The sequence below is a fragment of the Engystomops pustulosus genome, chromosome 1 (assembly GCF_040894005.1).
Source record: "Engystomops pustulosus chromosome 1, aEngPut4.maternal, whole genome shotgun sequence".
NCBI lineage: Eukaryota > Metazoa > Chordata > Amphibia > Anura > Leptodactylidae > Engystomops > Engystomops pustulosus.
This window is the reverse complement of record NC_092411.1, coordinates 31,201,533-31,228,999: the sequence shown is the minus strand read 5'-3', so window position 1 is coordinate 31,228,999 and position 27,467 is coordinate 31,201,533. Positions and strand designations below refer to the sequence as shown.

The window sequence follows — 27,467 nt, the reverse complement described above, 5'->3', positions numbered from 1 at the left end:
TTACAGGGGTCAGATAGTTAATCTAACACTTCAAAGGAAAAATCTGCTAGAAGCTGAATGGAAAGATTCACTAGACGGAATGAAAGGGAATGAGACATGGAAAGACAGCGGCACAAAGAGATAGACAGGTGGATGTTAGATGGATAGAGAACTGGACCAGCAATAAGAGAAGTAAGAAACATTGAAATATTAAAAAAATTGTAATTGCTGATAAATGATTTGAGAGTCAATCCCTCCAAGCAGAGATTGAAGGGATTTGATTGTGGGTAGGGGAAAACAATCTGAACAGTAGGGACTGCAGCGCTGCTTAATCTGTGTGCGCTATATAAATAAAGGAATTATTATTATTAAGGACCAATCCCGCCTAGAACAAGGGTCCCATTCTCATTAATGAATGAAGAAATAAGTCAAGCTTGTGTCCTACCACACCATTCAATTCTAATGCTATGCCCCACGCTCCTATAGACAGTGAATGTGAATGCCGGAGATACCGGAGCGCTGGGTACGGCAATTTCAAACACTCCCAATGATTTATATTCAGCATTTTTGACCTGCCTCTCCATCAATTAGTAAACTCCATCTAGCCTCGTGAACTGATCCCGTGTGGAAGTCCAACTGCTGTGATGAGGGATAGTAAAGTGATCGGCGAGGACCCGAGTCCTGAAAACGACACAAATAACGAGACCGCGTCCCACAGCAATTTGAGCAATGGGTGTCTCTTTCTCACTAACTGGGGTAGAAACAGGACAAGTTTACATCCTGCTGTTTCATTCAATTCTATGGGAGTGTTAGAAATTGCTGAGCTCACTGCTTAGGTAACTCCCAGAGATAGAAGAGCGTTGTGCTTGGCAATTTACAACACTCTCATATCTACCTCTCCAACCATTAGTAATGGGATAAACAATGGGAACCCTGGAAAGCTGAAGAACATGGGACCAAGTGGCCAACTTAAAAGATTGTCCAGAATTTAAGAAAAGCTATAAATGGTTCGTAACGGCTATTACTGCGTTGCAGGTAAACGGGAGTGTAGGAGGGGGTAACTATAAGATGGCTTTTGTTTTAATTACCACCACCCACACACCTCAAGTCATTTATAGCTTTTTTTTAAAGAACATTTACCATCAGATATACTGATGGTAGACTGATGTAACTTACCTGCTCGTCATGCAATCTAGCGTACGGAATAATTCTTATTCAATACCGGAGTGCTGGCATTATTGAAATACAGGAGGAATTTATTATACACGCTGGTGCTTGTGCACTGATAAATGACCCCATAGACTTATACAAATTATGTAAATGACTCCGATCTCTGGCTGCTGGTAGTTTATGCACGCCCCTTGTATGTTAATTGTAGCCGGGTCCCATCTATGTACCTCTCAGACTGCAAATTTTGCACGGGTTTCCTTGAGCAGCCAGGTGCCATTTGCAGACCGCTAGATGACGTCACCATCAGTCTGAGAGATACACGCACGGGACCTGACTACAAGGGACATGTAGAAATTACCAGCGCTCCAAAAATTGCATCCAGCTCATTTGCATAATTTTTAAAGTCTATATTTCAAGAATGCCAGCGTTACTGGTACTGAATAAAAACTATTCCAACCCATAAATTACATGACGAGCAGTTACGGTACACCAGTCTACCATCAGTATATCCCATGGTAGATGTCCTTTACATCCTGTATAGATAGGGAATGCATGCCTTCAAAGATAAAACTGCTTTAAGCTTGGAAGCTAAACCTAAAAGCTTCAGTGCTCCCTCTCATCTAATCTCTACCTCTCCCATCTTCAGTTCATGTTTTAAGAAGTTATAAGCCCTATGAATCTACAAAGCCTGTGCTATATCAGCTAAATAGTTTCAGTAACTTCAATAAATTCTCAGTACATGTAGCCGGGTGACTAGCTTTTTGGCTTAGTCTCCCTTCCTCACCTACCCTGTCACCCTGCCTCTAAAATACACCCACTAAGGCCCATAAATCTGAGTCCGGAACACTTGTAATATTTCGAGTCTTGACAATTACAACGTGTGACCTTACCATGACTTCTGCATTCTGGAGCGGCTCAGCGAAGCCATGGACAGTCAGTTTACGCAAAACTAAAAAGAAAACAAAAAACAGACGCTGTCAGCAATTTGCAAAATACTAACAAAAACAAAATCATCATTTAATAAGTGGGTGGAAAGCTGGAGAGAGACGTACAGACGAAATGACCGGAAAGGTCCCCGGAGTCACGGGCTCCATAGAGAAGCTGCGTCCTGATGGAATATAAAAGGCTCATTTGCTCCACTTTGTTGCCGTCATTTGCATTTTGGCCATTCATCCTTTTTGTTTTCAATGAGGATGTTATTTATTGTTCTTCTATTTGCATCCTATCATTTCCCCACCAGAGGTTATCCTTTATTATGACCCTTTCCTATTTTCCATATTTCCCTTTCACAAATTATCATTACATATGGGCAAAATCTTTCACGTTGTAGTTAATAAATCAATGCTCCAAATCAGCACTTAGTGACAGCTTCCAGGGACAGATCACTTTCTTTTCCCATCATCATGGTATCTAGATAAAACTTATAAGGCACAAAATGAAAAAAAAAAAAAAAAAAAATTGGATGCCAGAAATGGGGCCAAAGATGGCTGCACCTACAGAACTGTGAAAGTGCTTTGAGGCAGTTGTGGAAACAATTCTGCAAAGTAAGAATCGTTTCAGAAAAGTTTAGAGAAATGTATCCCCCGGCAGGAAAATGATCCCAAACATCCAGCCAACGGCATTGAGAACTGTCTTCAGCAAAAAGAAGAACGAGGAGTACTGGAACAGATAATATGGACCCTAATGAGTTCTGATCTCAACATCATCTAGTCTGTGATTACATGAAAGAACAGGAGCATATCATCAAAATCAAGTTTTTCGTTCTCCAAGGTGCTTGGTACAATCTCTCTGCCAAGTTCCTTCAAAAACAATGTGCAATTCTACATCAATGCATTGATGCTGTTTTGAAGTTAAGGGTGTTCACGCGAAATAGTGATATGATTCACTTTGCATTGTGTTAAAAGGGTTTGCCACTAATTCAAAGTACAGGCGGTCCCCTACTTAAGAACACCTGACTTACATACAACCCCTAGTTACAAACGAACCTCTGGATATTGGTAATTTATTGTACTTTAGCCTTAGGCTACAATAAACAGCTGTAACAGTTTCACAGGTGTCTGTAATGAAGCTTTATTGTTAATCCTGGTTCTAATGACAATCAAACATTTATAAAATCCAATTGTCATAGAGACCAAAAATAATTTGGCTGGGGTTAAAATGACAAAATATACGGTTCCGACTTACATACAAATTCAACTTAAGAACAAACCTACAGACCCTATCTTGTATGTAACCCGGGGACTGCCTGTAGTAAAATATTAGCAGACAGTCCCTAAGTACAAGGAGACAGAGCAGGGATATGAAGAGACACAGAGCAGTCAGTCAGAATAATGGGGCGTGGCTTACAGCCAGCCTGAGAGAGAGAAGAGTCACAGATATCAGACATGAGTCACAAAAGCTAACTTGCATAATCAGAAAAGTGGCTGTAATTAAGGTGCAGAGGCTCACTGGTAGCTAATTTTAGGTGATATAAGGATTTATTGTAACCCTTTCTCAGCAGGCATTGTTTACCAGGGTAGTAAAATTCTGGTGACAGGTCTTTTTTAAGAAAAGTTTATTTTACATTACCTGGCACCCTGCCTGCAGCGTGTGGTGAGTCTTGGGGAAGGGAGGGTACCTATGTCTCCTCATGCATTCTTCCCCTCTTCCAAGGTCTTCTCAATGCACATGACAGGAAGTGGGGAGGGAGTTGGATGAGTGTAGAGGAGAGGAGAGACCACACTGCTGGCAGGGAGCCAAGTAATGTAAAATAAACCATTATAAAGTACTGAAATGATTCACAGTGCTGAAAAAGGCATTTATTTTTTAAATCAGTATTGTCTATTGGAACCAGATAAAAATGGCATTCCTGGAGACAGGTTTGCTTTTAAGCATCATGTACCCACACTGTAGTGTTTGTTGAAAGGTTAGGTTTGGAAAAAAACAAATCTTATGCAAACCTTTTAATGATAATGAGGCTCTTTCTAAGGAACTGACAGCGTTGGTGCCCCCTTCAGTGCAGATCAGTTGCAGGAATGTGTCCGCATGATGATTCCAAAGGCAGCAAGCAAAACTATAGATCTCTGAGGCGAGCTGGAAGGGAAACACAAAATAAGATGAGAGCCGGAAATGATCAATCCGCAGGTGCGTCTGAAAAAACAAAAGAGTGAAGAGAAAGCCAGCACAGTCGAGTGATGCTCATGACTTCACTAAATCAAAGTTAAACTTCCATTTGACATCCAGTCACCTCACATTTACTGAAAGATAAATCTACAGGAATCTACAGGCAGCGGTTTCTTTAAGTGACTGGCAATGATAATTCTTCACACTGTGTTTAATGTAGCCTGAAAAATGACTCTGTAATTCTAGTCCAGCAGACACAGTAGAATCTCTTACGACTCTGGAATCCGATAAATGGGGAAAAGGTATAATACATTGTAGGTCAGAAGAACTAGACAAAAATAAGTGCATGCTGCTGGACACGACAATATAGTGATAGGGACAGGATGGGCTAGTGAATGATTATTTGTGGTTTTGTTACATGATATGATTTACTTAAGCTAAAAAGAAAACTACCATCAAAATCCACCATGATAACCTAGGGGCACTTACTCATAGATCCAGGCACCGTGACTGTGGGAATATTCTTATATTAGCTATCCATGGCTTCCTTCCTTATAAAATCAAGTACAGGAAGTAGTCATTGCACAAATGCTTAGAGAGCAGGGGGAGGGTGAGACAGTGTAACAGCCTACAAAGCCAGATCACCGAGGGGCTAGGGTAACCTCATTAGCATAATTTTAAAAGTAGATTTTAGAAGGAAGGAGGCCATGGATAACAAAAATAAGAAGATTACCACAGTCACTGTGGATGGACCTATACGTCAGTGACTCTGGTTTATCATCCTTCATTTTGATGGTGCATTTCCTTTTAAGATCTTTCAATTCTAATTAATCATAAATCTTTTTGTTTGTCGGTTTTGTTGTCCTGGCGTGACAAAGACTAGTGCTGGAAAGCCACTTATTGTTGTGTTTACTGTACGTTGAATTGTCTTCACATGTAAACCTTCATGAGATTCTGGCACCACATGAGATCCTACAAGTTCCTCACAAGATCCCTAATAAAATCCATCTTATTGGCTGTTTTCCTTGGAAAGTGTTAAAAAGGTGTCCATATTAGGATTTTATATGTATTCATTCTTGCATAAACTCTATTTAAAGGGAATCTGTCACCACATTTTTATGTCTACAGCTAGTGACAGGTTCAAATAGAGCCCTGGTAACTAACTGACACCCTTCTGGCTAAAAATGGTTTCCCTCACATTAGAAGGGACTTGTATTGCTTGGCCGGCCCTTCCCATCTACTCCTACCCATGTCCCATGCCTCTTCCCAGCATGTCATGTGACTAGGGTGATGTCATCTAGGGTCCGGTTATATTTTCAACGTCTATGTCTGTATCTGATCACATGAAACCACAGCCTGCCTCCATGGACTTCTACTCCGCCCCTTCCTTCATGCAGACATGCTGAGATTTCAAGTGCTCAGATACACATTTGTTGTAGATGTTCCAAATGTAACAACACCTTAGATGACATTACCCTGGTAACATGACTTCAAGGGCGTAACTACAGCGGTAGCAGCCATTGTTAGGCCCCTCCCCCCCGACCTGCCACATTAAATAATAAAGAAAGTGCACCATTGTCTATGTATATGTGTGTATATAATGTATTACTTCGTGAGAAAACTGAACACCAGCTCACCTCTCCCTCTGTAATAGGCGCTTGTAGTTGGGTCGGCACGGGCCACCTTGCTGCTCAAGTATATGTAATGTTCCAATACAAAAAAAGGTCACGGCCCAGCCAAGACTCAACAACTTGACAATTCTTTATTTCAAAAACATCAATAAGTTCCAATGCATCCTTAACGTCTACGCGTTTCGAGCGGAGACCCCGCTCTTAATCCTGACAAACATATACTGACAGTCTATCTCGACACATATTTAAAACTCCCTCCTGGTGACATAACCCCACCGTTTACATCACTTCCGGTCCATAATCCATAAATATGCATGAGGGGAGGAGGCTATCACTCGGGCTCAGGTAAATATACAATCTGGTTAACATAGATGTTATTGTTTTTTGACATAATTAATAAATATACAGGATAACTATGCAACAATATGCGAGCAACACACCATGGATATGCTAAACGAACACTGCTGTTATATATAACATGTATGCATGTTTTTAACTTGTAATATGTGTTTTTTCTCTTGTTCTCGGATTTTAGCCCTTATCCCGAAGCGGCAGGGTCCCGCGAAGTGATCGTTCCACAAGGGGACTAGAGGTAACCTCCTTCTTCAACCCGAGAGAGACAACGTCGCGGGACGATGCTTCTCCCATATGCTGCTCGCATATTGTTGCATAGTTATCCTGTTACTATGTTACAATATTTACGGAAGTGATGTAAACGGGGAGGGTGGGGTTATGTCACCGGGAGGGAGTTTTAAATATGTGTCGAGATAGACTGTCAGTACAGGCGGTCCCCTACTTAAGAACACTCAACTTACATATGACCCCTAGTTACAAACGGACCTCTGGATATTGGTAATTTCCTGTACTTTAGTCCTAGGCTACAATAATCAGCTGTAACAGTTATCACAGGTGTCTGTAATGAAGCTTTAGTGTTAATATTGATTCTTATGAGAACCCAACATTTTTAAAATCCAATTGTCACAGAGACCAAAAAAGTTCTGGCTGAGATTACAATGATAAAATATACAGTTTCGACTTACATACAAATTCAACTTAAGAACAAACCTACAGACCCTATCTTGTATGTAACCTGGGGACTACCTGTATATATTTGTCATGATTAAGAGCGGGTCTCCACTCGAAACCCGTAGACGTTAAGGATGCATTGGAACTTATTGATGTTTTTTAAATAAAAATTAAGCCAGATATACTCACAGATAAATATTCAAAAATAAGCTCAAGGAGAAAGTGAGTGTGTAACCATTAAAATATAACTTTTAATAATAATTATATAAAAAACGTTGTAGAGTGTCACCTACCCAGTCATCTAAATGGGACACTATGCGCAGAAGATACTCCAAAGTATATAAATGGTGCACCGTCCAATAAGGACATGTGTAAAAGAAAACAGTCGTCTTACCGTGATTCGGACGTTAGTTGCATCAACGGGCCGGAGGTGAGGGTACCTCAGACGGGGGAGGGGAAACTCGCCCTAGTGGACCCACAGAACTCCCGCCCTGACAAGGGCAGTCCACAGCTATCCCTATAGGTACCGGGACATGCCCCCTACGAGCGCCAACAATGATCAAGCGTCCCTGACGCGTTTCGTAATACTCCTCAGAGGGACTTGAAATATCTTAGTGCTGGATGCCGGTCCGACTATAGAGACACTGGACACGGTATAAGTTTACTTGCACTAAGGGCTTGTAGGTAAATAGTGGACAAAATGCTGTCAGCAGGTGTCCTAAGAACTTTACTGCGGGTCACCGGTCACAGTGGTGGACCAGGTGGCCTCCTATATGCAGGCTGGCATAGTGAGCGCGCCAGACGGAGACAACTTCCGCCTATTTAAACCTCGTGACCCCGCCCAACTGCGATGTGATTGGACGCAACTCCCTTGTCCCAAGAATCGTATTGGTCCGTGTGCGGAGCGCCCCAGCCGTTGGATGCGGCGGACCGCAACGGAAACCAAACTGTTGAAACCTCGGACCGTGAAGAGGACAGCACCGAGCTTGGCAAGGACACAGTGCGCATGCGCAAGGTAAGGAGGGGGGGGCCGGTTAGAGTAGTCATCGTTGCCAGAGCAACATGTGGACGCCGATCTCCTGTAGGCGTGATTACCACTTATGCTATGGTGATTTAATCGTAAGGGACCGACGGACTCAGGTGAGAGAAGAAAGGTGCCGGTTATCGGCACAAGATAGATAAAATACGATACTTAAAGTCTAGGAAAATAAATGATAATGAGGATGCAATAAGTGAGAAATGTAGAGATCTACAACTTATGCTGCACATAACTAATAGACATCCAATGGGGACATTAGGTTTAGAAGGTAGAGTGTGTATATATACCATAACGTATAATGACCACACGTCCAGGTGCACAGGTGGCAAATTAGGTTAGAGAAACGAAGTAAATGACAATTGTTCGTTTAAACCCATGGGGTACACGGTGTTCAGGGTGAATATCCACCTGGCTTCCTTCTGGAGAATAGTCTTGTCCCAATTTCCTCCTCTTAGAGGGGGAGGGACATGCTCAATACCCATGAATCGTAACACGGAGGCATCCCCGTTGTGATGCACTGTGACGTGGTTAGACAGTGGTTTATCACGTCCATGTTGAATGTCGCCCAGATGTTCCCCTACTCTTCTTCTGAACTCCCTAAACGTTTTTCCCACATATTCCAAACCACAGTCACAGGTAACCTTGTAGATAACCCCGGAACACTTGCAGTTAATATAGTCCCGAATTTTATAGGTTTTGCCTGTGACATTACTGGCGAATGTTTTGCCAGTTTGGATATATGGGCAAGCGACACAACCCCCACATTTAAAACTCCCCAACGGGCGTCTGTCCAGCCAAGTCCCTTGGGGCTTGGGAGGAACAAAGTGGCTCTTAACCACCCTGTCCTTAATGGAACGCGTTTTGCGGAATGTGATGGAGGGTGTAGGTCCCACAAGGGTCCTCAAATCTTGGTCCATCAGCAGAATGGGCCAGTGTTTTTCCAAAATGGCTCGAGCTTCCCTTGAGCCATTATCAAAGGTGGCAACCATGCGAAATTTGTTGTCCGCTTTGTTTAGGGAGTTCAGAAGAAGAGTAGGGGAACATCTGGGCGACATTCAACATGGACGTGATAAACCACTGTCTAACCACGTCACAGTGCATCACAACGGGGATGCCTCCGTGTTACGATTCATGGGTATTGAGCATGTCCCTCCCCCTCTAAGAGGAGGAAATTGGGACAAGACTATTCTCCAGAAGGAAGCCAGGTGGATATTCACCCTGAACACCGTGTACCCCATGGGTTTAAACGAACAATTGTCATTTACTTCGTTTCTCTAACCTAATTTGCCACCTGTGCACCTGGACGTGTGGTCATTATACGTTATGGTATATATACACACTCTACCTTCTAAACCTAATGTCCCCATTGGATGTCTATTAGTTATGTGCAGCATAAGTTGTAGATCTCTACATTTCTCACTTATTGCATCCTCATTATCATTTATTTTCCTAGACTTTAAGTATCGTATTTTATCTATCTTGTGCCGATAACCGGCACCTTTCTTCTCTCACCTGAGTCCGTCGGTCCCTTACGATTAAATCACCATAGCATAAGTGGTAATCACGCCTACAGGAGATCGGCGTCCACATGTTGCTCTGGCAACGATGACTACTCTAACCCGCCCCCCCCCCTCCTTACCTTGCGCATGCGCACTGTGTCCTTGCCAAGCTCGGTGCTGTCCTCTTCACGGTCCGAGGTTTCAACAGTTTGGTTTCCGTTGCGGTCCGCCGCATCCAACGGCTGGGGCGCTCCGCACACGGACCAATACGATTCTTGGGACAAGGGAGTTGCGTCCAATCACATCGCAGTTGGGCGGGGTCACGAGGTTTAAATAGGCGGAAGTTGTCTCCGTCTGGCGCGCTCACTATGCCAGCCTGCATATAGGAGGCCACCTGGTCCACCACTGTGACCGGTGACCCGCAGTAAAGTTCTTAGGACACCTGCTGACAGCATTTTGTCCACTATTTAGCTACAAGCCCTTAGTGCAAGTAAACTTATACCGTGTCCAGTGTCTCTATAGTCGGACCGGCATCCAGCACTAAGATATTTCAAGTCCCTCTGAGGAGTATTACGAAACGCGTCAGGGACGCTTGATCATTGTTGGCGCTCGTAGGGGGCATGTCCCGGTACCTATAGGGATAGCTGTGGACTGCCCTTGTCAGGGCGGGAGTTCTGTGGGTCCACTAGGGCGAGTTTCCCCTCCCCCGTCTGAGGTACCCTCACCTCCGGCCCGTTGATGCAACTAACGTCCGAATCACGGTAAGACGACTGTTTTCTTTTACACATGTCCTTATTGGACGGTGCACCATTTATATACTTTGGAGTATCTTCTGCGCATAGTGTCCCATTTAGATGACTGGGTAGGTGACACTCTACAACGTTTTTTATATAATTATTATTAAAAGTTATATTTTAATGGTTACACACTCACTTTCTCCTTGAGCTTGTTTTTTAAATAAAGAATTGTTGGAGAGTCTTGGCTCGACCGTGACCTTTTTTTGGATTGTATATAATGTATACAAGTGCATATACAGTATGCATGATAATATGATGCAGATTTATTATAAATGTGGGTTTATTTGTATATATATTGTAGGTGTGTATTAGAAGTATATATGATGTATGCATAAGTGTATAAATGAGTGTGTATGAGTGAAGAACTGCATGTGTGATTGTAAAAAACTAAGAGTATACAGATATCTAAATTTTTTAGGTGGGAAGTGGGCCCTATTCATAAGTCTGCTATGGGGCCCTATCCATCTTGGTTACACCCCTACATGACTCGAAGTGCCCAATGATGTAACAGAGATTTCTCTCAATGTTTCAAACAGCAGCCTGTTCTAGCAGTGATACCTGTCAATCAAGAAGAGGAAAGCAGTGCAATGCAGTGACCACTGAATATGCAGGGCCTCACTTAGAGTCGTTGGACTCACATTAGGTGCGTTGCATATAAGTTTGAACATTGCAGCCATAGAAAGGAACCATTGAAAAAACCATTGGGCAGTGCGTTTTTATCATAGTTTTTAATAAAGTATTTATTTTCGGTGTGTTCATTTGCATGGCAGGTTCTCTTTAAGTCCACATAGCAAAAAAAAAAAAAAAGTCATCTAGCTCATTATATGAGCACTTTTATCACTGGTATAAAAATTGAGGACTTGTTGGGACACCTGTCATGTTCAGGTACAAATTCATCATCACCCATTCGCAATTCCTGCAGCGTTCTCATTTATGACCCTTCCATGATAACAGCCATATTACAAGCCACTTATATCCCAGATATAAAAAAAATACTGTTAAATTGTGTACTAAAGGAGCTTAGACATTTCTCATGAAGCGGAGATACAGCATGTGAACAGAAAGGACATTTCTCATCGTAGCCCAAACTGCGTGGGTGTCTCTCCTCTCACTCCCAGCTCCAGACTCCAATTTAATCTGAGCAGCACAAAAGGATAAACGCTCCTTGAGCACTTACAAGACACACTGGGGTCTGCGATAATGAACTGTTAGCATGTGAGATGGAATCCAGGGACGGACCTTAGCCTGTCACTGTTTTTGTTATTTTAATGCTAACTTTAGGGTAAATCCCTGTCCTCGGCTTACCCAGCCAATGCCGGTGGCCAAAATAAGCAACAATCGGATGTTAAAGCAACAAGACCTAAAACGCAAACTGTGCCAAAGAAATTAAACATAAGATTTTTCATATTTCTTGGATACTTTGTCAACAGAGCAGAGAATGGGTGTAAGGGATAATGGGGTACTGAGTCTACTGAACGGGTACTTTCAAATTAAAAAAATCTAAAAGTTCAAATCATCCCCTAGAACTGATATAAAAACAAATAATAAAACTCATAAGCATGTTAGGTATCGCTGTGTCCCAAAATGCCCCGATCTATCAATATATTAAAACGGTTATTCCCGGCAGTGAACCCCATTATAGGAAATAGCGCCCGAATGCTCGAAACACCACTTTTTTTGTCATTTCGACATGAAATACGGCACTTGCAAGATTCCTCAACGTCGTCTTCTAGGAACTGAACGCCTATGTCGCTTACACAGGTGGTTCCCTTTAAAACCGGTCTCATGTGTGACTTTCTCCTAAACTTCATATCATATCCGCAAATGCGTTTAGCCGCCTCCTATTGCCACCCTCTAAAATCACAGCAGGTGTACGGCTCAAAGTGAAAATGTTTCATTGATGAGGATTTCAATTACTGAAGCAAAATAATTATCTCTCAAAAAGAGATGTATGATTATACGCCTTCTACTTTATCTACAAAAGGAAGATCGCAAAATATCAATAAGGATGGAGAGCAGCCATTTTTTCTTTTTTTTTTTTTCTTTCCGTCATCAAGTGTTCATCAATAGACATCAATTATCACCGCGTGGTAGCAAACTGCAAGAAAACCTGATTGGGCTAATGGGCCACTTAGATGTAATGTAAGCAGGTATCTCAGCATCTGCTCTGGCTTTATTATTCAGCCGCTGCACGAAATAGGAAGCAAGTTAAGCGCCCGTACAAGTGATGTGGGGATGCCGCTACATAACACGCATGAGATTCCTCCTGCAGCACATGGATATCTAATCAATATCTCATCTCAATAGAATATTTGCACAGTAAAGTTACTACCCGCTAAATATTTGGAGAGCTCCTGCTAGTCAGACCTGTGCCATCACTCACAATTATTTGCTATCCTTTTACTGACATTGTATTTATGGAAGAATCCCAAGAATGGAATTTTTAGTGTATCGATTGGATATAACCAGACCAGTGATGGCGAACCTTGTGCACAAACTGCAACAAAAACTCACTTATTTATAGCAAGGTGCTAACACGAGAATTTAGGTAGTAACTTATTGCTCACTGATCGTATCTACGGTACATCCTGATATAGTAAAAAAGGAGTATTAATTTAGATTAGAGATTACTCCTAAATTAGAATGCCCTCTCCGCCCACCTACTCTTATACAACAGGTTATTTATTTAGTTAGGGGGCTCTCCATACAGTGTCTCTATTTTTAAACGTAAGGTCTGCTGTAGACTGTGACTGTGCTCTTGATGTAGCTCCCCATCTTGCTGCAGGAGGTGGTGCCTGAGAGCAGAGGCTCAACTCTGGCACCTGTGCCATAGGTTAGCCACCTCTGCACTAGACCAACCCCCCCCTAAAAAAAAATAATAATAATAATAGGATGGCTCCCAAATCCTTTAACAGTTTTCCTATCACTTGTATTTTCATAAGAAGCAACACATCACTACAGGCAGTCCCCGGGTTACATGCAAGATAGGGTCTGTAGGTTTGTTCTTAAGTTGAGTTTGTATGTAAGTCGGAACTGTATATTTTATCATTGTAATCCCAGACAGAACTTTTTTGGTCTCTGTGACAATTGCATTTTAAAAATGTTGGGTTGTTATAAGAATCAAGATTAACACTAATGCTTCATTACAGACACATTTAATAACTTATTGCTCTGTGACAATGTGAAAACTGTTTCCCATTACATGGTTTGTAGCCTTTGCTTTGAATCCTTGTTGTATGATACAAGAAACTCTGTACAAGCGATACATCTTCCAAGCAATGTCTTATTACTTTACTGTAAAGTACAACATTCTGTTTGAAAAAAGTTTGAAAAAAGTTAAGAATCTCATCATTTAAATCACTTTAGCTTATGGTTCTCATAGGTAAAGAACCTGAGATACAAGCAGGTAAATGAACAGGTATGCATTGAAAAGTATCTGCAGCTCTCATTCTAAACTATACCCCCATACACTGACACATGAATTCCTGCTCCAGAAATTGTGACTATTTCATGGCTTGTAAAACAGAAATCTAGGGTCCAAGCTCTGATAAATCCACCCCATGTATTTTCTGCTTTCCGGATTCTTTAGCTCCCCCATGTAATCTAAAATATGAGATTTCTATCTTTAATATGACACCAGAATCATGGTTGTAGGTACTACAGAGCTTATGACAGGGGACTGACGTAACCCTCCGTTTTCAGCTTTTCAAGTTGCTCATTTCTGGTAAAGAGCCATTCTTTTCAGCTCATTTGTATTCAACTTTGGAGGAGATTTGTTTAGATAGGTAAATGGGTAAATTTGCCTGAAGAGGCTAGTAGTTATAGTGGTATAAAGCTGGTGACAGGTTCTCTTTAAAGGAAACCTACCATCAAAATAACCAGGGACACTTATTAATAGATAAAGGCACCGTGACATAAATTATAATCAGAATATTTTTATATTTGTTATCCCTGGCCTCTTTCCTTTCCTTCTAAATGAGCCAAAAAAAAATACATAATTTATATTACTATTAGTTTAATTATGTATAATTCAAATGACATGTCATTCCTCTTTGACCCAAAATTGTGTTGAAAAGAAGGTGGCCCCTACATATATATATATATATATATATATATATATATATATATATATATATATATATATATATATATATATTTATATAATACATGGTGAACCTCAAAATCTGTCACTGGTTTAGATAAGGTGATCTTCTCTAGGGGAACCTGTATCCACATCTTTTATCCCTAATCTCTCTAGTTCTCAGCAGACGCCATTCCTCCACACTCTTCTTATGCAAAGGTTATAGGTTATGTAGATATCAGTATTAATTAGTCACTTGCATTAACCCCATTAACGGTTGTTTTTACTAAATTTTCCATTTTTTTGTATTACAGGATCTCGAAATAGCGACATACAACTGATTTCTATTGAAACTTGTCAAACAGCTCCTCCATCTGGGTTATATGGGTAAGTGCAGAAACAGTAGAGCGGATTTATTAGGTTTGTACACATTTGAGAAAACCACAACTTTTGATCTATAAATCTGATGTGGCCGCCATATAATTTGGCCTGTGGTAAGATATCATTAGGTACCGTAGGTATCGACTGATGAACGTCATAAAAAGTATATACACTTGCCACTTCATATTTTCTGTCATGTTTGGGGTACAGGATATTAGCTTATTTACCAGTGCACATCTATTAAAGGGGTTGGTCACTTTACCTCATGGTTTTGTTATGTGTAAGTGTGTGAGGCAGGTAATATCAGGTAATATTAGGTAATTTACCAATATACATCTATTAAAAGTTCTGTACTCCTTTAATGATATATAAAGTGAAGCCTCCCATCTTCTACCTCATCAGTCAGACATTACTGTCCATAAAATGGCCGCAGATGGAGGGTCATGTGATCTTATCTGTCCATGAGTAATTGCCCTGCAAAGATCTTATAATATCATTAATGAATATAAGGTCGCTTGCTTGTGACCCGATCATGTCCCCCATAAACTTCACAGTAACGTTGTGGTGAGCTCACGGCGTGTCATCACACCACCATCGAGTCAGGCGGCCGCACTGCAAAATATAGGACTAATCCTATATTTCAGCAGAGCACACAGCCTTGTACTCTTAGGTCAAGGTCCTGGCAAGGCGATTGTTCATGGAGAGCAGCCATTTTATGGTCAGGAATGTCTGGCAGATGAGGTAAAAGACAGGAGGCTTCACTTCAAGCAGTATGATAAATGTATACTGGTAAATTACCGTATATACTCGAGTATAAGCCGACCCGAGTATAAGCCGAGACCCCTAATTTTACCACCAAAAACTGGGGAACCTATTGACTCGAGTATAAGCCGAGGGTGTAGTATACAGCCAGCCCCAAGTGGTATACAGACTGCCCCCCCTCATGTATACAGCCAGCCTGCCCCCTCAGGTATACAGCCAGCCTGCCCCCTCAGGTATACAGCCAGCCTGCCCCCTCAGGTATACAGCCAGCCTGCCCCCTCAGGTATACAGCCAGCCTGCCCCCATGTATGTTGAGCACATTTAAAAAAAGGTGAGAATTAAGTTTATTTATTTAATGTGCTGAACTTCGGGAGCCGCCGCCGGTGGATCCGGGCACTGGAGGGTGAGTATTAACATTTATTTTTTTTTAATTGACTCGTGTATAAGCCGAAGTGAAGTTTTTCAGCACATTTTTTGTGCTGAAAAACTCGGCTTATACACGAGTATATACGGTACCAACTATCCTACCCCCCACATTAACACACACATTACAAAATACAAGAGGTAAAGTGTCCAACACCTTTAAATGTTCTGCCCCGCTTTCTCAATATGTACAATAAAAAAAAATAGTTCATGAATGTTTTTTACCTCATAAGCTGCCATTCCACTCCATAAAATGGCAGTAGATGGTGGGTTATGTGATCTCCAACTGTATATGATCAATCTACCTTCCAGGACCTTGAGCTTGTATTCAAGAAAGTTAAAACCCTAAAAGGTATACGGGTCATGGACAGTTAGAGATCGCATGACCTTCCATCTGCAGCCATTTTATGGACAGGAATAGCAGCTGATGACATTACTGAATTGGGTGCTTTATTTTATATTTATAAAATGTGATGTTGAACTATTACTAGATGTTTATTAGTAAATTTCCTAATATCCTTACACTTACACACACAAGTCATGAGGTAAAGTGGCCAACCCCTTTAAATCAAATCAGCTCCTGGTGTTACAAGCATTTGGTATAGCTACTGCATCTGAAAAATGTCACTCCCAGGCCTAGACTTCCATTACCCGAGTCTTACAGATATATTACAAAGTGTGGGGACATAGTATGCAGCAGGTAACACTTTAAGAACACACGGATTTTGATTTGCCATAGCAACTGGATCCATGGGGGAAGAAATATATTCATTACAAGAGAAATTGATTCTGTACTCCCAAACTAGCTTGGGACCGTCACCGCAGGACTAGAAAATAACTTCCTGGCTAAAAAAAAAAAATAATAATAAAGGTAAAAGCCAACTACTTAATAGTAAGGATATTAGGGATACGGGGAGGCGGCTGGTCGAGGGTTTAGTTCTGTTGCTTTCGACACCTTTATAGAATGATTGGAATTTACGCGGAACTTGAATTCGCCGTCAAGTCACGGAAAACAATTTCAAAACTCATTTAAAAGCCGCTGAATAGAATATTTAATATGCGGTAAAAAGTTTATACTGCGCCGCGTTCGGCTTCAATTATTTAAGCGAGTGACAAATTAATGAATGATCTTGTTTTTTCACTTGTCAGGATCCCCATTACAGAGTTTTCCTATATAATGGATGCTTTTTACCTGACAAGCAATCTATACGACGCAAGGCAAATAAGCCGCCTAGAAAGGAAAGTAAATGATACAATGCCCTTCAAGACGTGAAATCGGATCTGTCACTCATAGACCACTGGGGAGGGCGGCCATCTTGTACTCTATATCGTTCACCAACATAACAATGCTTGAACCTTTGGGATTTCTTTATCGTAACTTGCCATTAAATTCAGTAAAATATTAAAAAAAGTATAATCAGGAAAGAGAGAGCTGGCTGAATTTGAGCTTTCTGTTACAGTCACCACTGTAGGGTAGCGTAACGGAAACTAAAAATTAATGGATATATTTGTTGGCCTGCTTTCTTCTAAAATCAACTTTTTAAATTATGCTAATGAGCCTGTAAAGATACTCGGGTAGTTCCCAGAGCCTCAGTGCTGTAGCTTCACAGGCTGTTATAATGAGCACAGCAGGTCTCTCCCTACCCCTGCACTATGCACTGCCTGCTGCCGCTAGATTAAATAGGGAGAGTAAGCAGGGAGAGAGAAGGGAAAGGGGAGACATATTTTGCTCAGTGTAACAGTCTCTGAATCTACAGCATGGAAAGACTGGTATCGCCCTAGGGCTTTTTAGGTTCATTGATCGATTTTAGAAGGAAGGAGGCCATGGATAACAAATATAAGAAAACAGATACAGTCATAGTGCCTGGATTTATTAGTATATGTCCTTGGTTTATCATGCCTGATTTTGAAGGTAGATTTTTTTTTAGAATAATTTATCTTTGCCCAGACATACTGGTCAGCCTGTGAGTGGGCAAACTGAAGAGGAAGGGGAGGGACCAGGTGGCAACCAATGATTAGAGAGAAGGACTGGTCCCTTCAAAATGAGTCCAGAAGCTCCCAAATTACCCCCAAAGCAGAATTGTGTAATGTGTAGGGCACTGCAAAAGGTTTTCCGACTTGCCTTTCCGACATTCTGCCATCTTGTAGAAATTTAACATTTTGGAGCTAGTAGACTCCCTTTAAGACCTTAATGGGACAAATAAGACAGAAGAGGCAAGTTCTACTGTCCTTTTACCCTATAGATAGCAATGATAAGATGATTTCCTACTTGACACAATATCAATGAGCTTAGGACCCACGGAGCAGAGTCATTACAGTGGATCAGATGACAAGTCAGAGAATACCAGATGTTACCTAGCAGGAGAAAAATTGGGATATTTCTGGGCAATATTCATTATTTTTAACTACATATTGAATACACTAGGATTCCAACATTCTGCAAACCATCAGAAAATGACAGCATATGCCAAACAAGTGGGAGGCAAAGCAAACAACGTTACTGTTGGAATTCCGGGAGCGATGTCTCCAGAAGACGGATGTACAAGATGAGTCAATAGGAATATGCAAGACCTCTCCGCCACAGCTTATGTATATACTTCACATAGAGTGGGATATACAGAAAGATATGGCATCATGTGCAGCGGGAAGCTCGGAACCTACAGTGTTTACCCCGCTCCTATAATTACATGCAAATGAGGCCAATTAAAACCGGGAAAAGAAGAGGGTTGTTATGTAACATTTCTGAAAAGGATGAATCCATATGTGAGCTGTAGAAATAGCGCTGTAAAGAGGTTTTCTCTGTAGCATCTCTCCAATCCAAAGAGTGCAGCTCGCAGCTCAGTAAAAGGAGATAAAGATAGAAAAAACCTAAATCATAAAATAGAAAAGATGCAAAGGAGCATAAAAAGGATTCAGGTCTTTAACACATTCAAGACCGCGGGTCATTGGTACCGGAATGTCCAGAACAATTCCTGTAGTTCTGTTCTGCTCTTCTTTGGAAAAGCTTTACATATCATTAAAAAAAAACTTGACATTGTTTTTTTTCATGACATGTGACACTTGATTGGTCAGTCCTATATATGACATGTTCTTTTTATTTATAGAATTAGCAGACAAATGACTAAAAATAGGAAAGACTTTTTTTTTGTTATTTTTTTTTTTGTCCCATACAATTTTTAAAATGATTTAATAATAAGTTTATCAAAATATGTTAAAAAATATGCGCGGTATTAATCCGTTACCCTGCCCTAGGTTCAGCTACAGTTGCAGGGGGTGCATGTACTTCTGCTAACTGTTAGCTCTGTCCCCCTGCAGCTCCATCTCCATTCTGCTTTCATTTGAAAGCCTGGTGGGGGGAGGGACACTTTAAACAAATATAATTTCAGAACCGTGGCACCTAGAAAAACAGAATCTCCCCTTTAATGTAACACCAGGATTGTGTTTCTGGGTGCCACAGACGCAGAGACATCTGCTGTTAAAGTTACGTTGTTGTATTTGAAAATGGCACCACCCTTTATAGTTTATATAACTATAATGTGGCACCTTGATCCGTATAAAAGGGAAGATTCTCTTCTTTAAAATGACACCAGAACTGTGTTTCTGTCTTGTTCAGAAATTATAGTTGTTTGAAATGTGCACCCTACAATGATACACATGCTATCTGCATGAAGTATGTGCAAAAAGGACTTATATAACACGCATGTAGAGACCATGGGGGGAATTATTTAATGTGTCACCGGCTTTGACAGTGCAGAGCTCGTCCACACTAGTCTTTTGCATCATTGTGATGAGGAATATGTCGAGATTTAGAGGTTACTGGGGCGTGGTGTAGCCTGGCCGGGGACTGGGTGTAAAAGGCTAGTCCACGCCCCAGTAGCCTCTGCAGTTAATTTACATATTACTGAAGTAAAGTATTCAACAAGTTAAGTTTGGTTCCAGGATTATTAAATTACAGATTAGGGAAGAGGCCGGTCAGCTCTACTTCTGATGGTAGATTCCTCATGGAAGGTTTCCTTTAAAGGACATCTACCATCAGGATTATGAATTATAAACCAAGTACACTTACATGCTGGTGTGTGCCCCCTTGGTCAAGATCCAGTCTTCTATAAGCTTTTAATTCCCTTGTTTTTGCAACAAAAAAAAAAGGCTCTAAAATGAGCCTCAGGGACTCCAGGCTCCATAGAAGTTAATGGAGCCTGGAGCCCCTCAGGCTCATTTGCATAGTTTTTAAAGTATATTTTCTAAAAACCGGGGGCACAAGAAGTTAAAAAAAAGAGAAGATCCTAATAAAGGGGGCACACACCAGAATGTAAGTGTATTTGGTTTACAATCCAAGATCCTGATGGAAGGTTTCCTTTAAAGCTTACAATGTAATGAGCCTGGATCAGGGGATCTGATGGCGGTAATGGGAGTTGTTTTCCCTGCTCCATACACAGCATTACATTGTAGATATAGACACTATAGACAGGAACATCAACACTAATTATTATATGGTGAAGCGAGAAAGTGAGGACAACATATCTCTCTTCTGTGAGGAGGCTTCTTCCCGGGAAAACTCTAAGAACACGTGTATTACGTTATCGCGCTTTCACACATGTTGAGAACGCTGACCTGTGAAATCCCTACTCAACTCGGCTTTCTCCACAAATGAATCTGAAGCCGCTCCACATCCTTGAGGGCCTCTTCACATGCGGCTGAAAGCAAAGATTGGAGACGACAGCCCGTTCACAGTCATTTTTATGTGATAAACTGTAAATACATTTAAGTAAATTAAGGAAAAAAACGTGCAAATTGTATTCTGCTAAGGGCGGTGCTGACTGCACCACAAGGAATAGGATACGCGGTGCCAGCTGGTAGCGATTCACATCTTCTGCAAGAAATATAAATCTGTATCTGAAAAAGACAATGGGGGAGATTTATCATCAAGTATCTGGGGTAAAACTGTTCTGGTTGCCTATGGAAACCAATCAGAGCTCAGCTCTAATTGTATAATTAGCGGCAGAAAAATGAAAGCTGAGCTCTAATTGGTTGCCATGGGCAACTAGAACAGTTCTGCTCTAAGAGACTGATGATAAATCAAAAAAAAAACGCACTTGCACCATTTTCTTGTGCGCCCCAAATGACATGTCTATGTTATTCTTTGGGTCGGTACGATCATGGGGATAGCAAATTTATATAGGTTTTATAATGTTTTCATACATTTACAAAAATTAAAACCTCCTGTAGAAAATAAAAATTCTTCTTACGCTAATAACTTTTTCATACTGTAGTTGTTTGCGATTCATTATGATGTTTTCAAAGCTGCAAGTTTAAGGACTGTACGGTCTTTTGATTATTGAATTTTTTTTATATGTTTCAAAATGGCAAAAAAGTGGCATTTTTCGACTTTGGGCGCAATTTTTCCTTTGCAGGGTTAAAATTCGGGAACAACCATTATTATATTTAAAAAAAACGGACGTTTTGGGACGCAGCGAAAACCAATAATTTTTTTCTGATTTTTTCAGTTCCAGGAAAAGGAGGGGTGTTTTTTTTTTTTTTTTTTCATTTTGTGTATTTTTACTATTTTTCAGACCTCCTATGGTACTTTAACCCTTGGTTGTCTGATAAATCCTACCATATACTACCATACTACAGTATGGCAGTATATGGGATTTACCACATCATATATTACAATGTGCAAATCGCACATTCTAATGAATGTGTTCAAATAAGACAGCCTCGGGTCTTCGTATTACCAGAGGCTGTCGTAGTAACCAAGTGTCATGTGTAGGTCAGAACAGGTATAGTTAAGTTTAACACTAGACAAATTATTTTTTGGTCAATTGGATTTCAAAAATTTGAGGTTGACAGTGGAACAAGGATAAGCAAAAATACTTCCTTACAGAAACTTTACAGTTGAGCATTGCAGCCTGGGAGTAAAGTTCAGTAAATTACCTACATCACCAGAAGGCACAGTGGGCAGATCCGTCTGTAACTAGGGGTCGCATGTAAGTCGGGTGTCCTCAGGGATTACATAGATAAATAAGGTCCGGGTCATGCTACCAATATAGTTTTCATTTAATAAAAGTTAAAGACATCTGCTGGATCAATAACACAAAAAACTTTGTTGTATAATGGACCTTATTAACATAGAAGGAGATCGGTCCGATTCCAAACAGATTTCTATGAAATCTCTCAAGATTCTTGACTGAGGCACTGAAGAGAGCATCTGATGGCAGTGATAACAGAGCTTAAAGGGGTTGTCCGGCCACTGAACATAAAAAAACCTCCTGTGTATCATTATTACATGTCCTTCCTGGCTAATAGTTTTTTGAAAGGTTATTACCTTTTTTTATCCCTGCTCGCCCTGGACGGTGTAAAAAAGATGGTGGCCATGCTCCACAGAAGGACTTCAAGTCCCGTGATCAGACATTCCTGTCCATATAATAGGCACAAATTGGGGGTCATGTGACCTCAAACTTTCCATGAACAATCGCCCTGCCAATACCTTACGATAGTATTCATGAATATAAGCTCACAGTCCTGGCAGGGCGATTGTTCATGGACATACAGAGATCACATGACCCTGGAATTGCGGCTATTATATCGACAGGAATCTCTGGCTGATGAAATAAAAGACCAGAGGCTTCACTTTACATATCAAGAAAGCGGGGCAGGACTTTTGATTTTTCTTAAATTACCTAATATCCTGCCCCCCACACTTACACACGCATCACAAAAACCCCTTTTACCCATTTTTTAGGATGTTCATAAGTACCTTAAGTGCTAGATCAATCTCATATCTTCAAAACTGTGACCTTGAAGCTACGCTCAAAAATTATTAGGACACAACAATATTTCAACTTGTCAAGTCACCCAAAAATGAGCTATTAGACAATAAAACTGATAGTAATACAGAGTGTGTGAGATCATTTCCTAAGTGTAGGGATGTCACCAGTGACACCGTGACATCTGTGAACAGCTCTCCATAATGGGATGGATCACCATCAGCCATGGTCACACACAATGAAATTTGCTTTGACTAAACTGTGAATTACGAGGAATAATGCGTCCTGGAATGTATAATTAAAGTCACCTTGCTCTTCTGTGATTTAGAAGAAAGGGCTTGTTTTTCGTCTTTGATTGCTTCATTACATCAGGTTTTATAGCACATTCCTACACTGTAAATTGTGACATAAATCCATCTGGATGCAAGGACGTATAAAAGAGATATCCTCAAATAAAACACTTTCATCTTCCCGGAAAGAAAGAATTTTAAAATTTTCTCCATAGGTAAAGCCTCCCTGCCATGTTATTTCCCAGGTACATGAATTGTAAGGTCAGGAAACATCACTGAGCCAGAACATGTTATAGAGCAGGAGGAGTTGAGTAGATTTGGCATAGTGTCAAATCTGTATACAGCATGGTATAGAGCAGGAGGAGTTGAGTAGATTTGGCATAGTTTCAAATCTGTATATAGCATGCTATAGAGCAGGAGGAGTTGAGTAGATTTGGCATAGTGTCAAATCTGTATATAGCATGGTATAGAGCAGGAGGAGTTGAGTAGATTTGGCATAGTGTCAAATCTGTATATAGCATGGTATAGAGCAGGAGGAGTTGAGTAGATTTGGCATAGTGTCAAATCTGTATACAGCATGGTATAGAGCAGGAGGAGTTGAGTAGATTTGGCATAGTGTCAAATCTGTATACAGCATGGTATAGAGCAGGAGGAGTTGAGTAGATTTGGCATAGTGTCAAATCTGTATATAGCATGGTATAGAGCAGGAGGAGTTGAGTAGATTTGGTATAGTGTCAAATCTGTATACAGCATGTTATACAGTATCTATGTTATACATGTTATATATGTGCAGACAGCATGTTATAAAGTAGGAGCTGATCCGATTGCACACAACATCCTATCTGCAGGCAGCATGTTATAGAGCAGGAGGAGATGAGTAAGATTTTATACTTTTCTATGTGCAGGCAGAATGTTATAAAGAAGGAGGAGTGGAGTAGATTGCATACTGTTCTATGTGCGGGGGGGGGGGGGTGTTGTTACAGAGCAGGAGGAGCTGAGTAGCTTTATAGAAAAGATTCAACATAACTTAATCTTCCGGGAAAGAAGACTGTGCACATAAATTTGTACATAGATTGTAACATAAATTTGGTATGCAATGTTGGCACATGGTCTTCATAGAGTAGGAATGTATGGCCACATTCCATGATATACATAGAGACCCAATAATTACAATTCCTGGGGTGCACTACTATATATGCTGTGGAATAAGCCTCCGATGCAGTAGTACTAGCTTTATCCTGAAGTGTTTCTTTAAGATTAGGTCATTTTCTATTCAACCCCCTTCCCCCCTGTGATCAGGGATGAATGATCCCTTTGTGTGGATCAGTCTTATCTCAGTCCCTCTGTGGTGTGAGGATAGATGAGGAGGCCGGCTGTGCAGACTGGTATAGATTTTAGCACTCATTATACTTGAGAGGTGAATACAGATGTAACACTATAGTTTAACCAGTCAGATTATTACTTGTCGGCAGTGCACGGCAGGTACTTACATCTTGGAAGAGCTTCCTGTCTGCCGCCAGCCTTTTAGAGGACAGGGTCTTGGTCACGTGATAAAAGGTGAGTAGCGCTCGGTGCTGTCTCAGCTCATCTTGGACTTTTATGGATTCTATCAGGGTGGGGATCAGTTCGGGCCACTGCTTGGGACAGTCAAGTCGTGCAACTTTAGCGATGAGGACAGAAATCTGGGTGGCAATCTAGAAAGATTTAGAAAATTAGTAGTCAGATGACGAAAAACTCACCCCTCACCAATTTTACTTTTATTTTGTTCAGCCCTTGTATGTACTGTATATACTTGAGTATAAGCCCATTTTGACTGGGAAAACCTATTGACTCGAGTATAAGCCGAGGTTGGGAAATGCATTGGTCACAGCCTCCAGCCAGTATAAAGCTGATCAGCCCATATCCCCCAGTATATAGCCTGCCAGCCCCTGTCCCTCAGTATATAGCCTGCCAGCCCCTCAGTATATAGCCTGCCAGCCCCTGCCCCTCAGTATATAGCCTGCCAGCCCCTGCCCCTCAGTATATAGCCTGCCAGCCCCTGCCCCTCAGTATATAGCCTGCCAGCCCCTGCCCCTCAGTATATAGCCTGCCAGCCCCTGCCCCTCAGTATATAGCCTGCCAGCCCCTGTCCCTCAGTATATAGCCTGCCAGCCCCTGCCCCCCACAGTATATAGCCTGCCAGCCCCTGCCCCTCTGTATATAGCCTGCCAGCCCCTGCCCCCCAGTATATAGCCTGCCAGCCCCTGCCACCCCCAGTATATAGCCTGCCAGCCCCTGCCCCTCAGTATAAAGCCTGCCAGCCCTTGCCCCTCAGTATATAGCCTGCCAGCCCCTGCCACCCTCAGTATATAGCCAGCCAGCCCCTGCCACCCCCAGTATATAGCCTGCCAGCCCCTGCCCCTCAGTATATAGCCTGCCAGCCCCTGCCCCTCAGTATATAGCCTGCCAGCCCCTGCCCCCCCAGTATATAGCCTGCCAGCCCCTGCCACCCCCAGTATGTAGCCTGCCAGCCCCTGCCCCTCAGTATATAGCCTGCCAGCCCCTGCCCCTCAGTATATAGACTGCCAGCCCCTGCCCCTCAGTATATAGACTGCCAGCCCCTGCCCCTCTAGTATATAGCCTGCCAGCCCCTGCCCCCCACTATATAGCCTGCCAGCCCCTGCCCCCCCAGTATATAGCCTGCCAGCCCCTGCCCCCCAGTATATAGCCTGCCAGCCCCTGCCCCTCAGTATATAGCCTGCCAGCCCCGGCCACCCCCAGTATATAGCCTGAAGGCCCCGGCCACCCCCAGTATATAGCCTGCCAGCCCCTGCCCCCCCAGCATATAGCCTGCCAGCCCCTGCCCCCCCAGTATATAGCCTGCCAGCCCCTGCCCCTCAGTATATAGCCTGCCAGCCCCTGCCCCTCAGTATATAGCCTGCCAGCCCCGGCCACCCCCAGTATATAGCCTGCCAGCCCCTGCCCCCCACTATATAGCCTGCAGCCCCTGCCCCTCAGTATATAGCCTGCCAGCCCCCTGCCCCCTAGCATATATCCTGCCAGTCCATGCAGTATATAGCCAGACCCCCATTATATAGCCTGCCAGCCCCCCCCCCAGTATATAGCCTGCCAGCTCCAGGTCCCCCGCATATATAACCTGCAGCCTCTGCCCTCCCCCCAGTATATAGGCTACCAGCCGCTACAGTATATAGCCAGCCAGCCCCCCCCAGTATATAGCCTGCCAGCCCCTGCAGTGTATAGCCAGCCAGACCCCCACAGCATATAGAGGCCAGCCGCCCCTGCACTCCCAGTATATAGCCTGCCAGCCCGTGCCACCCCTCAGTATATATCCTGCCAGCCCGTGCCACCCCTCAGTATATAGTCTGCCAGCCCGTGCCACCCCCCAGTATATAGTCTGCCAGCCACTATAGTATATAGCCAGCCCATCCCCCCAAAATAATAAAAATAATAAACTTGGTCCACATCTCTCTGGCATTCTGTTACAGCACAGCACATCCTGTATGCGGCCACTACAGACTGCATCCAAAGGATGTAGCGGGCACATGCTGCAACGGAGTGATGGAGAGAGGTGAGTATACCTAGTTGGTTATATATACACCTCAAGGGGACCATAGTAGGAAAAAAAATACTGGACAATCCCTTTAAAGATCCTTTTAAAAAAACAAACTCATCTGTAGAACATTGTTTCGGTGCTCGTGTCCCTTGCCAGTGGGCTGGATTGACTGAGGACATTCAGATAAATTAAGTAGTACATTATGAATACTATTAAAGTTATGGTTTAACAGCTAAGTTTTCCCATCTCTTTTTGGTCAGTGGAGGGAGGTCCAACTTCCGCAGCTTCCTGGACAGCTGGGAGCCTTGTTGTGCTATAAAGCTAATGAGGAGATACATCACTAAATCGGAGTGGTGGGCATTTAATTCCCCGGGCTCAGATCCCTGCTGATCAAGTGATGTCTTATCCTAGCAATAGGCAATGTCTGAATAATGCCTAATGAAAATTATTAGTCACTTCCTAATAACAGAGAGCTAACAATACATAGGGGAAATATCATGTCCTCTCCCATAGGGATCCAAGTGCAATGTGTGAGCTACTCATCAGTATTAAAATATACACTAACCTGATTTACTGGCTCATTGAAGTTAGTGATGAGTCCTGCGCGCAAAGTCGACTTCTCCGCTTCTGAGAGTGCACTGATAAAAGGAGCAGAAAAACACAAATTTAGATGTGTAAACATGAGGGCAATATAATGGCGACAGTACAGAAGAGGTATCTTTAAGAATACAGGAGGTCCCTAACTTAAGAACACCCGACTTACAGATGACCCCTAGTTACAAACAGACCTCTGTAATTGGTTATTTACTGTACTTTAGCCTTAGGCTACAATAAACAGCTATAACAGTTATCACAGGTGTTTGCAATGAAGCTTTAGTGTTAATCCTGGTCCTTATAACAATCCAACATTTTTAAAATTCAATTGTCACAGAAACAACCCAAAAAATTGCCTGGATCTACAATTATA

At 42.1% G+C, this 27,467-nt stretch overlaps 1 protein-coding gene across 2 annotated transcripts in view; it reads right to left on the bottom strand.

Annotated features, from left to right (window-relative positions):
- Window positions 1-27,467, bottom strand: part of IPO11 (importin 11) — a 315,892-nt gene that overhangs the window by 262,150 nt on the left and 26,275 nt on the right. For both annotated transcript variants that reach the window (XM_072136983.1, XM_072136974.1), the window contains exons 4-7: window positions 27,066-27,138; window positions 24,438-24,641; window positions 4,089-4,221; window positions 2,040-2,098 (exon numbers count right to left, since the gene is read on the bottom strand). In XM_072136983.1, the coding sequence (XP_071993084.1) occupies window positions 2,040-2,098; window positions 4,089-4,221; window positions 24,438-24,641; window positions 27,066-27,138 (469 nt within the window). The remainder of the gene's footprint in view (window positions 1-2,039; window positions 2,099-4,088; window positions 4,222-24,437; window positions 24,642-27,065; window positions 27,139-27,467) is intronic.